The following is a 17,405-nucleotide window of genomic DNA, read 5'->3' on the forward strand; positions in this document are numbered from 1 at the left end:
GTGCACTTGGTAGTTTGATGAATTATCTGCTAACCATTCACATTTGGATTCATGTTGCCTGTGGCAGAGAAACAAGGGATATGGCATAGATGCAACATGTAGCATGGGGTGACATTTCTGATTTCTTTAATGTGTTAACACAGCAATCTGTTTTTGATCATTTATAAGAACAACATCATCATGTCAAAATGTAATAGGGTTAGGTTTTATTCTACAAAATTATACAAAAATGCAAACACATTTAAAAACATAAAACTGCTTGAGAATTATTATTTTTTTTTTTTAGAAAAGAGGTAGATATGCATTCCAACTGTCATCACAATAGCACCACAATTAGACCACCTTACCCTGGGATTGAAACAGATATTGTGACTTAGAAAAATGATAAACACGTGTCTGATTTGAGAAAGTCATGAATAACTTGACGTTTTATCAGTCCTAAATGTTCATAAAACTCGAATCCGATTTCTGAAACAAAGACTTCAGAATGGACAGTCTTAAATATACCAATAAAAATTGGTGTATGTTCATCCACCCATTTCATGAGCTTATTAATAATGGACAAAAAAGACAAAACAACGTAGAACAGCCTTTAAAGGATCCTCCATTAAAAACAAATATGTACCACATTTCATTGGTAGCACTGTCCACTACACAGATTATTGTAAGGAAAATTGCATTCCACGAAAAGTAAAGAGTGTGCAGCAGCAGGAGACCAGGTTGAGCAGCTTGAATTAACTGGTAATTAAAAAAATAAAATAAAAACTTCCTCTACCTTATTTGACGTGTTCAGCAGAAGAGCATTATGGCCCAAGAAAGCGGATATCACTCGTTTACATATTGCTCCTTCTCTTCCCCCACCCAAGGCACTTCGGAATACTATTTATGTGAACGTTCACAAATACACCTATATTTATTTCTGAAACTTTTTCGAAAAGACAGCGGACAGCTTAACTGTTTTTTGGCATCATTCAATATAAACATTTAGCACGAAAAATATTTATAATATATAATATATGTATATACATATGTAATATGAAATGTACAGCCAAGATCGTATCCATTTATAAAGGTGTGCGAGGCTGGCACAGTAACGGTTTACTTGGATTACACATGCAAATTTGAAAAAATACATTAATCTGCATTATGGCTTCAACGACAGAGCAGAAGTAAAGAATCAAACAGCCAGTCATAACATTAATGGCTCAATTAGACATCAATTCACAATTTCACGCTGCCTACAAAAACACCTTGTATATCGGCCACCTGAAATCAGTGACACTTTAAAAGAAAGTCGATTATTTCCTTGGAAAAGGTCATTGCTTTCCTGGAAAGTAAGCAGATGGTGCAGGCGGGGGACCGCTTTTGCTAGACGTTTGTGCCACTGCCATCAATTTCTGCTGCTCTGCAATAGTAAAACATATTCTCGTCAGACATTTTACATTACTTCGTACAAAATATAAGAAAGGAAACGTTTGCAAACACCTATTGAAGTCAAACATTTTTATGCAAGTACAGGGTAATCGAAGACTTACGTAGAGAATACTAACACCGATTACATGAACAATTTTTTTTTATTATTATGGTCAAAACACAAGTAACCTGTAAACCTGAACTGATTTAACTTTTTATAGTTCGCTTTCAAAATGTAAAAGGTGGATAATGACGGTAGACCGCTTAACAAACCTGAACAAGCATAGGCATAGCCAATAGGTCTCGCCTTTGGGAACTTCTAAGTGTTTAGCCATGCAACAGTTAGTGTTGTTGCATCAAGGAAATTGTGCTGCATAACTAAATACTTATAAGGTCCTAAAAGCGAGACCTATTGGCTATGCCAATGCTTGTTTGTTTGTTTAGTTGTCCGGTGTGAGGCAGAGCGAGGCGGACCTGTTAATCGTTCTGTAGCTCACTGACTTTTGGCTTGGAGTTTCAGTTTTTGGATTGTGAAAAATAAGACGTGCAGATTAGAAAACACATCCATAGGAAGAGGTGTGTGTTGCTACAAGAAAGGGTCGGCAGGAAGGTTTGCTCATACTATTGTATACGTTTTAGCAAGCTCCCACCATTAACATCACTCTGTCTTTCTAAAACCCGCCATATTATAGCACACGTAGCTGAAATGATTTTGTAACCGCCACAAAAACTCAGCCCTGTATAGTAAGCAGTAGATCTTGACATGGCACTGCAGCAATTTCCTTTTTTACCAAACAGAACCTCGTTTAACCTTTCTCGTTGCTGAATTACCCCAGCGGCACAAAAACCATCCAAAGACTGCCACCTGCTGGTGACATGAATGCAGATCACATGAACACCATGATGGACGTGCTGCTGAGCGCGACTGCCTTGAAGCTGTCTGACACACGCAGTAGAATTCTGCTTGTGTGATACGACATGAAAGAAAACGCTGAAAGACCTGACAGTGCTACTGCTTGCACCGTGACTTCAACGCGCCTCTCCGCTGGACGGGGTGCCTTTCACAATATTTAACAAGCATTGGTCGCGGGGAATGCAAAGATGGGGGCTGCAGCGGGAGAGAGAGGCGGAGGGAGTTGTATGCACGCGTGCGCCGGCAAACACGCGAGTGGTGCGCGCGCAGCAGCACCCAAAGTGAAAGTAATCAGAAAGCTGGCAGCTGTGCACGTTCATGCTCGCGTGAACGCAAGCATTAGGCCAGAAAAAGCCTGTGGGAAGCACTTTTAAAACTCACTTACTAAAAGTCGAGTGACAGCGCATGCGCTGCTGTAGGCTCGACCTAAAAATACCAGTGCTTATTTAAGGAAGCCATCAACCCTACCAACCCATAATGCAGAGAAGTACCAAGGGCCTTATTTTTTACCAACTACCCCACAGTAATTTCCTTGCACCTTTTCCACTTGTGGAATGATTTTTTTTTGCAAAGGATAGGTATTTGTAGCTTTCTGGAACCACACCTAACAAAAAAGTGGTTTCAACACGTAGCATCTTGGCTGAATTTCGTCGACTATGAGCTTGATTCTCAATTAGTGTTTTATAGCACATACAATAGAACTTCTTGTACTTCACAGACATACGACTTGAGATCTCTGCCTTCCATATCTTTTCTGAGCAAAGATCTTCACAATCCTAAGTACAGATTTCAGTAGTAAATGTGGGCAGGACATAGGATAGTGTTGTGAAATGTGGATTAATTACTATTAAATGAAAGGGGTTTAGGGAAATTTAATGAGGGCTTGTGAAAAACATGCTAATACAAAACACACATCCACAAATGACCATTGTGTTAGATCTTGGGAATCCTTGGCGTGTTTTCCCCTACCTTCTAGCATTCAGAAACCCTGCTTTTGCGGACTTCGTTTTAGCTGGCCATAGGATTCTGCACACTTTACCACTGCTAACTAGGGCTAAAGGGCTTGTGCGCTTTCCCTAAAAATGTAGCAACATGGGCTTATCTACAATTGGCATGTTTAATTTACTTTCCCTAGTAATGAGCATTACCTGTGCTTCTAGTGGCCCTACATCACCCACTTAAGTAGCCCTTCAAACATGTCTCAGGCCTGCCAATGCAAAGCCTGTGTGTGCAGTTTTGAAGTGTTACGTTGTCACATACAATGCTAATATTATCGAGTTACAGGGTGCTATCAAAACCTACTTGGAATTGAACGACGGAGGCTCACTTGGGGTTGACACGCTCTGGGACGCCCTGAAGGCTGTCCTCCGCGGGCGCTGTATTGCTATCGCGGTGAGCCTAAATAATAAACCAAGGCTTACCCCTCCCGCCCTCTCTTGCAACAGCTGCACTGGCTGTCTGTGAGGAAGAGAGCAATGTTTAAGCTACTAGTGATGGTGATTAGAGCACGGCAGGGGGTAGGTCCGCTATATTGAAGGAGGAAAATAATAGCCTATACACCTGCTCACTCACTAAGATCTAGCAACCGGAATTTGCTTCTCCCATGTAAAATCAGGAAAACCAAAACGGGAGGACGCGCATTCTCGCATCTAGCCCCTCTCCACTGGAATCGGTTGCCGGATAAGCAGCGCGCCTGCCCCAGTCTGGAACAATTCAAGAAGCTCTTAAAGACTTGGCTCTTCTAAAGCCACAATCCCCGTCTTAGCTGCTAGCACTGTGCCGCCAAAAGCGCCGAGAGATCCCTCCTGGGATGATTCGCTGCGTGATACAAGTCCTAAATAATAATAATAATAATAATAATAATAATAATAATAATGACTGTAAAGCCAAGAGGGGGGAATTGGAGGACCAAATTCTGGGGCTGGAGGGGGGTTCAATGCCGTACGGGGGCAGTTCAAACACAGACTACTCATGCAGGCGAGGAAACAGCTGCGGGCGCTAGATCTCGATTGCGCCAAATACGCTTTGCTCCGCACTAGGCAGCGCTACTATGAGGGGGGGGGGGGGCCGAACAAGGCTGGGAGACTCCTGGTACACGCTCTTAGCGACGGCGGCACGTCGGGTTGCGGTACTTACGAATGCCCGGGGTGAGACCCTGCGGGCGGATGGGGATATTGCGTCTGAATTTGAGGCCTTTTATACGGCGCTATACTCGGCTGAAAGCCTGGATCCTACTCTGGCCGAGGAGTACACGCAAGCGGCGCCAGTGACCCCGCTACTGGACTCCATTGCGACCAATCTGGATGCGGACATCCACCCTGATGAAGTTTTACGGGCTATTCAGGGACTTTCGGTTGGCAAGGCTCCAGGCGAAGACTGCTTCCCAGTCGATTTTTATAACGTTTTTGCACCGGACCTCGCTCCCCTCCTGGCGCATGTGTTCAACACATTCAGCAGAACTGGGAAACTTGCCCCATCGATGTACATGGCAGAGGTAGTGGTCATTCCCAAACAGGGAAAGGATCCCCGAGAGTGCGCCGCATAACGCCCCATCTCCCTGCTTAACGTGGACCTGAAGATTTTTACCAGCATTTTGGCATCCAGACTTGCCCCACATATGCAAGGCCTGGTGGACCCAGACCTGTCAGGTTTTATCCCAGACCGCAATTGCGGAGATGGGACTTGACGACTATGCCACCTACTGGATAAGATTTAACACACCCGGACCCCGGCGATACTCCTATCGGTGGATGCCGAAAAGGCATTTGAACGGGTCCATTGGCCTTATTTGCAACAGGTCCTTTGCCGATTTGGGCTCAGGGAGCGATTTAGGAAATGGGTGAACTGTGTTCATCATGGGCCTCAGGCCTACATTTGTGTCAATGGGGTGGTCTCCCGGTCCTTCCAGGTTGGGCGTGGCACCAGGCAGGGGTGTCCACTCTCCCCCCTCCTTGCTTTATATGGAACCGTTTGCCGAAAGAGTCCGCCAACTCCCCACGATCACCGGAATCCGGATGGGAGATAGGGATCACAAGATTTTGTTGTACGCGGATGACGTGCTCCTCTTCTTAACCCGTTCGTTGCTATCTCTTCCCCCCCTGCTGGCAGAGGTTGATGCCTTTAGAGCGGCGTCAGGATTCAAAATTACGCTGCCAGCGGCAGACCGACACCAACTATTGCTGCTCTTCCCATCCTCTTGGGCCCTCAGCTAAATCACATACATGGGGCTCCGGATTTCTCGACTACTGCAAAGACAGCCCAAGTGAACTACTCGGAGATGCTGGCCAAGGTTCGCCAAGAATTGAACAACTGGAAGAAACAGGTCCTCTCATGGCTGGGCAAGATAGCTCGACACCTCACGTACTTGCAACTGGAAGATGGGGGCTTGGGGTCCCCCATCTTGGACGCTACTATGAGGTGGCGCAACTGCGCTGGATGACAGAATGGTATCAACGAGAGTTGGAAAAACACTGGTGCTTCATGGACAGGGGCGTGGCAGGGATTCACAACCCGGAAGGTTCCCTGGGTCCGCAGCCGACACCGACCGCAGGGCGTGTACCTCTTCCCGGTCCTGCGCGCCATCATGAAGGTATGGGACAAGGTCCAGGAGAAATGTCAGCTGTCTACAGCTATGTCACCCCTGACCCCTTTCATTGGGATTTCCTCCCCCCCCGCCTCTCATAGGGAACGCCTAATTGAAATGGCAAGAAGCAAACTGTAAACGTATAGGTGACCTTTTTGATGTACAGGGAATTATGGACTTCCCCCAATTGGTGACTAACTATGGGATCCCCAAGCAGGCGTACTGGCAGTATTTGGCGCTGCGCCATTGGGTCACACAGCCCCAGGTCCGTATACATGCACGTCGGCTCCTTACAAAATTTGAGCTCTGTTATATTACCCACACCTCAAACAAACACCTCCTGTCAGATATTTATAACATTCTCACACCTCCTGTCAGATATTTATAACTTTCTCAACAAGGCTAAGAATCAAGCTAAGCCTCCAGCACAGCGTACGTGGGAATCGGAGTTGGGTCGGGCATTTGCCCCAAAAGAGTGGGTGGACATTATCCACAGGGCCCGGGCATCATCGTGTAGCACCTCAGGGAAGGCGATGCTCCTAAACATTGCGCACTATTGGTATTATACTCCGGAACGTGTCGCCAAGTGGAGGCCTCGCAGCAGCGAGATTTGTTGGCGCAAACGCGGCCAGGCGGGCCCACTGTCCCACATTCTATGGCACTGTCCCAAGATACAGGCATTTTGGGACTCTATATTGCCCTTAGTTGACCACATATATCAGACAGAACTTCCCAGATTCCCCAGCTACATCCTGTTGGGACTTCCTAACTCTCTCACATACCCTCTCTGCTCCTGTAGGGGTAGTGCGATCACTCTAGCACTGGGGGCAGCTAAGCAGGCTCTCCTGGCGAAATGGGGCACGGAAGATATCCCGACTTAACTAGACTGGCTGCACAAATTGTGAGAGGTGGTAGGGATGGAAAGGATCACTGCGGGGATCAATCGCACGTTGTCTAAATTTGATAAGAGCTGGAGGTCCACTGTGGTATACCTATCCTCCGAGTTCATCCAGCTTACTTGCACTCGGTATTTAAGGGTCCTGCGATTACCCACGACTACCCCAGTGGACCACCCCTCCCTTCGAAGGAAACTCAGCCCTAGATCCCTACCAGGTCATACCTTAAGTTGTGGGTGGATTCCGGTCTCTCTTCTCTCCTGATGATCTCATTCTCATCTCTGCTTTACTCTATTCTTCTTTGACTTTTTTTTTTTGCATTGACAAAACTTGAAATTGATTACAAGGTACCCCGCCGGCTAATGGTTGTAGGGGGGTGTAATGCTATTGTTTACAGCATATTCAATAAAACGATTTAAAACAAACTGTTATATTGACTGTGCAAGTTAAACCCCTTGCCAGGTCGAAACCTTCTTTCTTAATACATATTTCACCCCTAGTGTAGGCCCTGGACAGCTTAGAAGGCAGAGTGCAATTGAAAATGGGCATGTAGTTTCTAGTTTTACATGTCCTGGTAGTGAATAACTTAAATTTGTTTTTCACTACTGCAAGGCCTATAGCTCCCACAGTGTAACACTGGAATTACCTTATTGCATTTTATAAACAGGGAAGATATGACTGGTTCATATTTGGTGTCTCTGGAATCCTAATTTGAAATCCTAATTTATGGTAAAGTCGTATTTTAAATTACAATCTCGAAAATGCCACTTTTAGAAAGTTGCAAACACAATAAGATGGATGGAATTCTGAAACATTGCAACCACACACCCCCAGTCAAGAGATATGGGTTTAATCCATTGTTTTTTTACTCACTATGCCAACCCAGTTTGGACCCAGTCATATGCATTCAGTCTTGACCCTGTTCCTCAAGGGAACAGACCAGCCCGAACTGCCAGGTCAGGTCCTCCTTGGACCATAAACAAGCATCCTGGGACTGGTTTCGGAGTATCACCCCTCATCAACCAGGCTAGCTTAAAGCCAGTGGCACAGCGAGCATGGGAGCCACAACTGGGCATATCCATGACCATTTGTGGCAAACCTAGCAAACACAACAAGATGATGGACTGAGTGCTGAAACTTTTCAACCACATACACCCCCAGTCAAGAATTCTGGGTTTAATCCATCGTTTTTTTGCTCACTATGACACCCAAACTGGGGTGGCGTAGCGAGCAGAAGAACAATGGATTAAACCTAGATATCTTGACTGGTGTGAAGGTTTGATTTATTCAGCATTCCGTCCATTTGTTGCTGCAGCATTTTTCCCCCTAAGTTGGATGGGAATGCCCAGACGCCGGTCCCTTGCTCGCTGTGCTACTGGATTCAGACTAACATGGCTGATGAGGGGTGATATCCCCAAAACTGGACCCAGGATGGTTGTTTCCGGTTCTGGGAAGACCCGGCTTGGCAGTTTGGGCTGGACTGTTCCCACAAAGAGCAGGGTCAAGACGGATTTGCATATGGCTGGGTTCAAACTGGGGTGGCATAGTGAGCAAAAGAACAATGGATTTAACCTCACTCTCTTGAGTAAGGGTGAATGTTTGATTTATTCAGCATTCCATCCATCCTTTGTTGCTGCAGCACTTTTAGAAAGGTGTCATTGTCTTGACTTAGCCAGGTGGTGCTTGCAGATGGTCTATGATCTCATGTCTGGATGTAGTTTTCAGTTGGGCTTTGTGTGTTCTACCTAGACAGTCACACACAATAAAGATAGATGGCCCATCTAGCCACACACAATAGGTGTGCCTGAATGGGCCATCCTGGCAGGATGGGGGGGGGGGGGGGGGAGCTGGGCACAGCCTCACACCTGAATAGGCTGTGTCCTGTCCACACACAAATGGCTGCATTCCCCCATGTAGTGAGTTTGGAGTCTGAGCAGGAAGGGAGGGCATATGTGCACTTTGAAGGCATCTCTTAGAAGTCGCCCCACTCTTCAAAAGCACCAATGGGTGCAAGTTCTGGACCTCAGACACCACCACAGTAAACTTCTGGACCTGTGGATACTCTGCTGGGAAGAAGGACTGCTGTGCTGCTGAAAGGATGGCCACTCTGTTGGACTGCTACTCTGCTGGACTTCTTTCTGCCACCCTCTTGCCTGGGTGAAAATAATTGGACCTGTATCTCTTGAACTCTGAACCCAGAACCAGTGGCGGCTGGTGACATTTGAAAGTGGTGAGGCGTAAAATTATCACAGTACTGCACCGAGGCGAGCGTAGCGAGCGAGCCTAAACAACCTACGGGGGGTTCGAGGGTCCTCCCCCGAGAAAATTTTGAAAAGATTGTGAATAAATGTAGCATTTTTAAGCAAATATGAGGAAGCAGGAAGGTTAGTAATGCAATACACCCAGCTTATTTAACCAATGCATTTGTATGTTAAACTGGTACCAATAAGGCAACATCTTTGCAGAGACTGTTAGTATGTAAAAATGTCAAAAGAATAAAGTATTAAATATACTTCATTACGCTGCAGACTTTTTTTTGCTCCATAATTTCGTTAACATTGCGGCGTAATTTTTTCCTCCACTGCTGCATAATTCCAGGGCCCAAAGCAGGTAGCACACTACTGCTGAAACAAGGCCAATAGAGGTCCCAAAGGGTGAGGTGGACTGGCCTCAATGGTCCTGTGACCTCAGTGACGGAGTCACTGCCGCTCTAGGATGTGATGCTTAATAGGCCTGCCCGCAAGACAGGAGGCGAACTTCGGAATGGATTGTGGTGGACAGGCCTTCAAGGTTAACCCACACTTGCCTCCGCTAGGGTCTAGGATCCACCTGCAGGTGCGAAGACACCAGGGCTTCTAAGGTCTAGCAAGGCCTTATAGCATGGGAATGTGCTCCCTCAGGAGAGTGGTCTGGTGGACTGGTCATGAAGGCTGAAACTGGTTCGCCAGTTCCAAATTCAGCAGCTCTGGCAGTAGTGCCACATCCTCTCCCACACTGAACACGTTACTGCCCCACTGAGAAAAACTTACACTTCCTTCAGCTCAGCTACAACCCAATTGTGCCCCGCTATAAACACCTGGATGCGACTCAATTCAAATTATGCACTAGACGACAGTAATATGCTACCGGGAAAAAAAAAGTAACAACATCCTGGAAAAAGCAAACACTCAAAAGGGAATGCAAAATTAGGTAAAGTATGTGAAATGCAAGCAGGTACAATAAACATGGTTACCTTAAAGCTTTTACATTCATTCAGAAATCACTGAGTGATTTTGCCTGAAAAGTCAAGGACATGGCTACAGGGCCTAGAAGGTACCAGTTTGTGTCCATTGCGTATATCCTTACAAAACGTAAGAAGTATGGTTTAAAAAGACCACTTCCATGAACACATAGGTGCGGTACACATTTTGTTTTCCAATCCACCCATCAACCAGGTATTGCAGTACCTCTAGGAATGAAATGAAATCTTTGTTTTTTAAATCCACTTCCCATCTCGATGCATCCTTTGTTCTTTGAAATGTCTCAAACTAAATCACTCACACCGATCCTTCCAGAGCGGCTATATAAATGCTTTAAACAATGAATAATGCAGCTATACAATGCAAAATGTTCCTACGGTGCCAGCAGTTGCAGATTGATTAAAGCTCGTAACAATCGGCGTTTATTCTTGGACAGGTGAACCATAAACATGTAGTGCATTTTAATCTGCAAAAATAACTTTCGACTTTGGATTTCATTAGGGTATTCATTATAGTTTAATGTAACTGTATTGCTCTTTAGATTCCCACTAATATGTTTCTGGTACAATACACTCATATCTGAACATTGTGATGGTCTGAGGAAACCATGTCTTGTCTGTTTTATTATGTGGCGAAATCTATCGCCAGAGGCCTGAATCTAGTCTCCCTGTGCACTGTCTGTTGATGAAGCCAAAGCCGGCTTATGAGTTAATAATCACGTGCAAAACTATGTTTTTCAAACGATTTCTTTACTATTTGTAAAAAACAAACTAGCGGTGCTGTTGTTTTCTTAGTGAATTTCCTAGCTTACATCCGGATGCATTTCGGGTGACAAAGTACCTTTGCCGGGGTGGTAGGGAGGAAGAGGGCAGGAGTTTAGCTGAAACAGAACAAATTAATTGCAAAACAATTATGGCATAAAAAACGAAAATTAAATGAAAGAGAAAAACTAAATAAAGTACTAGCAGCATCTCCCCTGTCTTATCCAGTACCACACAAATCACATCGTACATGAACACGCCCAGAATCTTATGTCTATACACCTATCATCATACTATAGTACACCCACCACAATATGCCAACATATACAAGTGCTCATAGAATCCTTGCAAGGCCCATCTGGCGCCAACCCAGATGAGATCACCGGCTTCTCGGCATCAAAAAAATCACCAATTGCTTCTCACTCCGTAAGGGAGACAACGCTCACTCAGTCAGGAATACGTGTGATATCAACAAGAAGCTTTACTCCATAGCAAGATACGTTTCGCCCATCACTTGCCTTGATCACATGATTTACACATCCAATCGCTGTGTCTTAAAACAAAATTATGTACGAGAGTGTAAAAACATACTAAGGCATTCTTACACCATGCATAATGAAAATACAGACACATATACAAAATTGTATAAGGATAACTCATCGTTTCATATGTTGAATATTTACTTTACAGTCCATATATAATACAGTATAAACCCAAATTAGTCATGGTATGTCTATTTTATGCTCATCTGCCCAACTGGCATTACACTCCCCGAAACGCCTCTCCCGCATTGCGATAAGCTGATGACTGGAGAAAATAGCACGGTGTCTGGATAATAATCACATACTCGAATCATGAAGGCGCAATGGTTACTACTAGTCAAATCCCAACCGATGCAAGAGTAGAAAGAACTGTATGTTTACTTTCCCGCCTCAGTGCATTATGATAGCCGAGGAGGGGGGTGGGTGGGGGTTTAAAATGATAAAACTTACCAGGCATCTCCTCCAGTCCCGAGTTGCATCACGTCCCCTCTGCAACGTGGTGGACCGCCGTGGACGAAACTTCTCCCAGCTCTTTCTTTTGCCGCTCAACAGGAAATACCAATCAGGAGACTGGATGCGACGGGGGGCTGGGCGGCTGGCATTTGATAGGGCATGGGGCGACTTTACGAAAAACACGTCACCGCCCGAGCAGGAGCCTATCTCCAGACTCCTGCACTACACTAGGCATGCACAGCATGCCTAATGCTTTGTTAATGTGAGTGAGGGGCTTTGCTCCTCTCTCACATGCGCAGACAGTCCATCTTCTAGACTCCTGCTATCGGCTGCGTGCGCAGTGCCACTGCCTTGACACATGCGCACTTTCACCCCTGAAGCACAGGCCGGCCTGGAAATGTAAACAGACGAATTGTAAAAGCTGTCAATTCGTCTGCTTACATTCCTGTTGGCCGAACTGCTTGTAGGGCGCTGCCCCAACGCCCCTAATGAACCATCCGCCACTGCCCAGAACCCAGGGTGACTTCAAAGGCTAGTTGGCTGGACTCCTGATCTGAAGCCTCAAGGACTTATCAGCTTCTAACAATCTTGCATCTGCACCTGGACTCTGCAATCTGAGTCTACACCCCCAAGTGGAGCCACCCCAGTCCTGGACCCATGGAAGGTGGCCTAAGCTCTCCGCTACACTCAATTACTTCCATAGGAAAATCTTACCTAGGGACAACCTAGGGAATACTCACGGGAAATCTCAGCCTTAATCTAATAATCCCTCCAGACCCAATTTTTTTTTTTTTAAAACAGGTTTTTTATTGCAACATTTTCAGCAACATAACCATCGGGGCAACCGGCACCCCCTACAATCTCCGGTCATATTCTTCGGTTTAGCAACGCACACAGCCATTCAGCCCACATCCCGGGGGCCGGGCGGCATAGATGGATAGTTAAGCAATGGAACACAACTATCGCCTCACAGCGGTGCCTGGTGCATGCCCCATGGGAGCCTCTGCTTTTCTGTCCCCCCAGCTACATTCTTCACCCAACTCAGTGTAGCATTACCCTCCCACCTCAGGAACTCCCCCCCCTCCCATCCCGCCCCCCCCAACTGCTGCTGTTGCGGGCCCCTCCAGTGGTCCCTAACTCTAATTCGTGCCAGCTATCCGGGGTACATCTATTGCCCTCAGCCTCAAGGAACTCCGTTCTCCTCACGCTCCCGTTCCGCCCGCTCGAGCCGGCAATCCTGCAGGGCCTGCTCGATCTGCTCCCATGCCCTTACCCACTCCAGCCCCGCTTCATTGTCCGTCCTAATCGCTTGGCGCCTTCTGACTTCACTCTCACATCCAGACCATTTTAATAACTCGGAGATCCACCGCCCGATCGATGGGCCCTCCCGGGACTTCCAGTGCCACGTAATCTCTCTCTGGGCCAACATAAGCCCCAAGTCTATAAATTTACTCGTCACTTTTGTCTTTGCTGTGTGAGGGAACCAGAGCAGCAGGCACGCCCCCATATCAAACTCGACCTCCCTATCCGTCGCAGTATTCAAGATCTCTCCCACCTCAGCCCAATACGACCCGAGCTTCGGGCACCCCCACAGCATATGCTCTAGTTCAGCTCCCAGTGTGAAGCAGCGCGGGCAAGCAGCCTCCTGCACCTTAAAGTGCCGGCTAATCTTTCCCGGGGTCAAATACGCCCTGTGAACGATGAAGAAGTGCACCTGCTGAAAGCGGGCATTCCCGCTACCCTTCCATGTCCTCCGCATGATGTGGCTCCAGATCGTGTCCGGAATGGGTTTACCTATGCTTTCCTCCCACCGCTCCTTCAGTGCCGCAAGCGGCTCCAACCCCTCCTGCAGCAGTCTAGCCTGTAGGCATGTCACCGCCTTAATCGTGCCCGCCGCCATTGCCACGTACTGGCAGGTTAGCGCCACAGTGGGCTCCTCCAGCCCCTTCCTCCAGTGTTTCTGTATTGCCGCGCTCACCGCCGCGTGCAGGAGATAACTCCCATCTGGGAGGCCAAACTGCTCCTGCAGAGCCCCGAAGGGGGCCAGCGCCCCATCTATATAGAGGTCCCCCACCATCTGCAACCCCAGCTCCTCCCACTCCGCTAGCGGGGACCAATCGCCTCCATGCGGCAGCGCCGTCAGCATCCCCAGCGGGATCTCCGGTGCATAAGGTCTCATCGTCTTTGCTCTCCGCATGCCCCTCTGCCAGCATAGCCGGAGAGTCCTCTCCTCGATGGACAAATCTCTCAGGTCTAACTTCTGTTGCATGACTATGTAAGACAGGACATGTCTCTGGATGCCCGTCCCCCGTCCCGGCTCCGGGCCCCGGAATACCCTGGCCACATTCTGTGTCAGCACTTGTAGCTGCGCCGCCAGGTAGTACAACTCAAAATCGGGGACCGCCAGTCCTCCCTCTAGTTTAGGCCGCATCAGTACCGTCAGGGCTACTCGTCTCCGCCCCGTCCCCCATAGGAAGCTGATGATCTGCGACCTCAATTCTTTAAAGATCCTCTGCGGGATCCATATCGGCAGTGTGCGGAAGTAATAGAGCAGCCGGGGCAGGGCCACCATCTTCAGCAACGCGACCCGGCCCAGGACCGAGAGCGGGAGGGCAGCCCAGAAGGCCATGCATCCCTTCAGAGCCCGTATGCAACGCCCTACATTACCGTCCAATAGATTTTCGACATCGTGGTATATCCGGACGCCCAGGTAGGTAAAGCATTTGGCCTCCCATACCACGTCCCGAGTGGGAGGGCAATACGGGACCTCTGCCCGCAGCGGGAAAACGCAGGTTTTGGTCCAGTTGACCTTGAGGCCCGAGAGCTCGCCAAAGCGCGAGAGCATCTCCACAGCCCCGTCCAGAGCGTCCCCGGAGTCCTCCAGGTACAGCAGGAGGTCATCCGCGTACAGGGATATATAATGTTCCTCCTCCCCACAGCGAACCCCGCCGTACACCGCTCCTGTCCGCGCTTGCGCCGCCAAAGGCTCCATCGCCAAGGCGAACAGCAGGGGAGATAACGAGCAACCCTGCCGTGTGCCCCTGCGCACTGGATAGGCCTCGGACACGACCGCTCCCAGCCGCACCCTGGCCGTAGCGGAGGAGTATAGGACCCGCGTCCAACGTCCGAACCCCTCCCCCAGGCCGGACTTCTCGAGCACCGCGTCGAGGTATCCCCATTCGAGGCTATCGAAAGCCTTTTCGATGTCCACGGCGAGCACTGCCGGCCGCTGTGCTGGGTCCCAGACGTTGTCCATGATACGGACCAGGCGGCGAATATTCCATGCTGTGCTCCTAGTGGGGATAAAGCCGGCTTGGTCCCCGTGAACCAGTGTGGTCATGTACGGTAATAATCTAGTGGCTAATATGCGACTCAATATTTTGTAGTCGACCGTCAGCATAGACAAGGGTCTATAGGACGTCACCTCCAAGGCATCCCTGCCGGGCTTCAACAACGGCACCACCAAGGCCTCCCTCATCGACTGTGGGAGTCTCCCCAGCTCCATGGCCTCAGCGTAAACCAGCAAGAGCCTGGGCGCCAAGGCATCCACGAACTGCGAGTAGAATTCGATCGGCAGGCCATCCACCCCCGGCGTTTTGTTTCTGGCCATCTGCTTAATAGCCACCCGAATCTCCTGCAGCGTAATGGGGCCTCCCAGCTCCATCGCAGTCTCCGCATCTACCCGGGGAAGGCAAAGAGTCGCCAGATAATCAGTTATCGCGGAGGTCTCCACCCCCAGCTGGCTCTCATAGAGGACCGAATAGTAGGACCCGAACCGCTGGAGCACCGCCCCCTGCGAGTAAACCATCTCCCCCATCTCCGTTCTAATACTGAGAACCGGACAGCCCCGGGGTTCCGGGTTTGCTAGTCTAGCCAGGAGCGTGCCTACCTTGTCCCGTTCCGCATGCACTCTGACGAGATACCGCTTGTAGTCAAAGCCCCGCAGCCGTTCAGTTTCTGTCGCTACCACCTCCTTCGCCTCAAGCAGCCTGTCCTGCAACTCTGGCCGCTCAGGCCTACGCTGCTCCAGCTCCCGCAACACCCCTTCCGCCTTCTCCAGGGCCGTCAGGATAGTGGTTCTCACATTCGCAAAGGTTCCCATGCAAATGCCTCTGGTCACCACCTTCATGGCGTCCCATTCCATTGCCCTCGTGGCCGTTGAACCCTCATTCTCCGTAAAATACTGCTCTATGCCCCGCTTGATCGCATCCCCAAACACCGGGTCTTCCAATGCTTCTGGCCTCAAGCGCCATGTCGGGACCGCCGACCTCGGCCGCCGCCACTGCAACGTCAGCAGCAGCGGGTTGTGGTCCGATATCGTTCTGGCGAGGTACTCCGTGTGGGCCATCACGGGCGCCAAGTCCTTGCTGCACAACATAGCATCTATCCTAACGTGGAGCGCGTGTAGCGCGGAGAAGAAGGAGTAGTCCCTGTGTCCCGGATGCTGCTCCCTCCACACATCTATCAGCCCCCACCTCTCCTGCCAGTCCGCCCTGTGCGCCGCTAATCGGCGCACCGGCGAGTCAGCCAGTGGCGGATGCGACCGGTCTAGTGCTACATCAGTGATCGAGTTAAAGTCCCCTCCTATCAGGATGGGGCCCGCTAGGAAGTGCGCCAGGGAACCCGTCAAGCTAACAAAAAAGCGGGCCTGATCCGTGTTGGGGGCATATATACTGCATAAGGCCACATCCTGACCATAGAGCTTCCCTCTCACCACCACAAACCTACCCCCCGGGTCCACCAATTGGGTCTCGGCCTGAAATGGGACCCCTGCCCGTATCCATATCAACACTCCCCTGGCAAACGCTGAGCACGTAGTCCCAAACACCTGGCCACGCCACCTCCTCTGCAGCGCAGTGAGTTCCTGTTGGGTTAAATGAGTTTCCTGCAGGAGTGCAATTTGTACGCCTCGCCTCACCAGATGGGCATGGACCTTGTGGCGCCTCGACATAGTGCGGAGGCCACGAACATTCCACGTGAGGCATTTCAAATTAGGTAATGTCCCCATCGTAACCAGTACCCCCCCCGCACACCAACATTCCCGGGCCCCCTACAGCAGCGCAATAAAACCCCGCAACCAGAACAACCCCCCAAACTCCCCTCCACCCACTCCCCAGAACAGGACCTAATAACACACTATCAGCCCCCATCCAAACCTGTAACCCACCAAACCTTCCTTACTCTGTGGTCGTCTCCACAGAAGGCCTTAGGGGCCGTTCGAGGGTGGTCAGAACCGACCTAGGGCAGGCCAAGCCCCCCGCCCCGCACCCAGCATCCCCCGAATGTCTCAGCACCATACCTGCAAGCCCATCGAGCACCGGGACCCCCAGTCCGAACCCGGAGTCACCAATGTGGCCCCCCATCCGCATTACCCGTCGAATAGTCCATCCGCCGTCTGTGGGGTGACCACCGGCCCCCCGGAACTTTCCACCTCCGATGTCTCTCCGCCGGACTGCCCGGCCTCCTCGCCAGACTCCGATGCCACTGGGGTCCGCTCCCCTTGAGAGCCCGTTATGATCGCCGTCGCCGCCAGCGCCCTCCGCCTGTCGTCCGCCATCTGTCCATCCCGCTCCGCTCCCTGAAGTTTGTTGCGCCTGCGGATCCG

General features: G+C 49.5%; 1 protein-coding gene across 1 annotated transcript in view; it reads right to left on the reverse strand.

The window, feature by feature from the left end:
- Window positions 1–266: 266 nt before the first annotated feature.
- Window positions 267–17,405, reverse strand: part of SASS6 (SAS-6 centriolar assembly protein) — a 238,305-nt gene continuing 221,166 nt past the window's right edge. The window contains exon 17 of the mRNA XM_085601887.1: window positions 267–1,405. Within this exon, the coding sequence (XP_085458013.1) occupies window positions 1,317–1,405 (89 nt within the window). The 3' untranslated portion in view covers window positions 267–1,316. The remainder of the gene's footprint in view (window positions 1,406–17,405) is intronic.

This window comes from Triturus cristatus, chromosome 4_2 (genome assembly GCF_964204655.1).
Source record: "Triturus cristatus chromosome 4_2, aTriCri1.1, whole genome shotgun sequence".
NCBI classification, from domain to species: domain Eukaryota; kingdom Metazoa; phylum Chordata; class Amphibia; order Caudata; family Salamandridae; genus Triturus; species Triturus cristatus.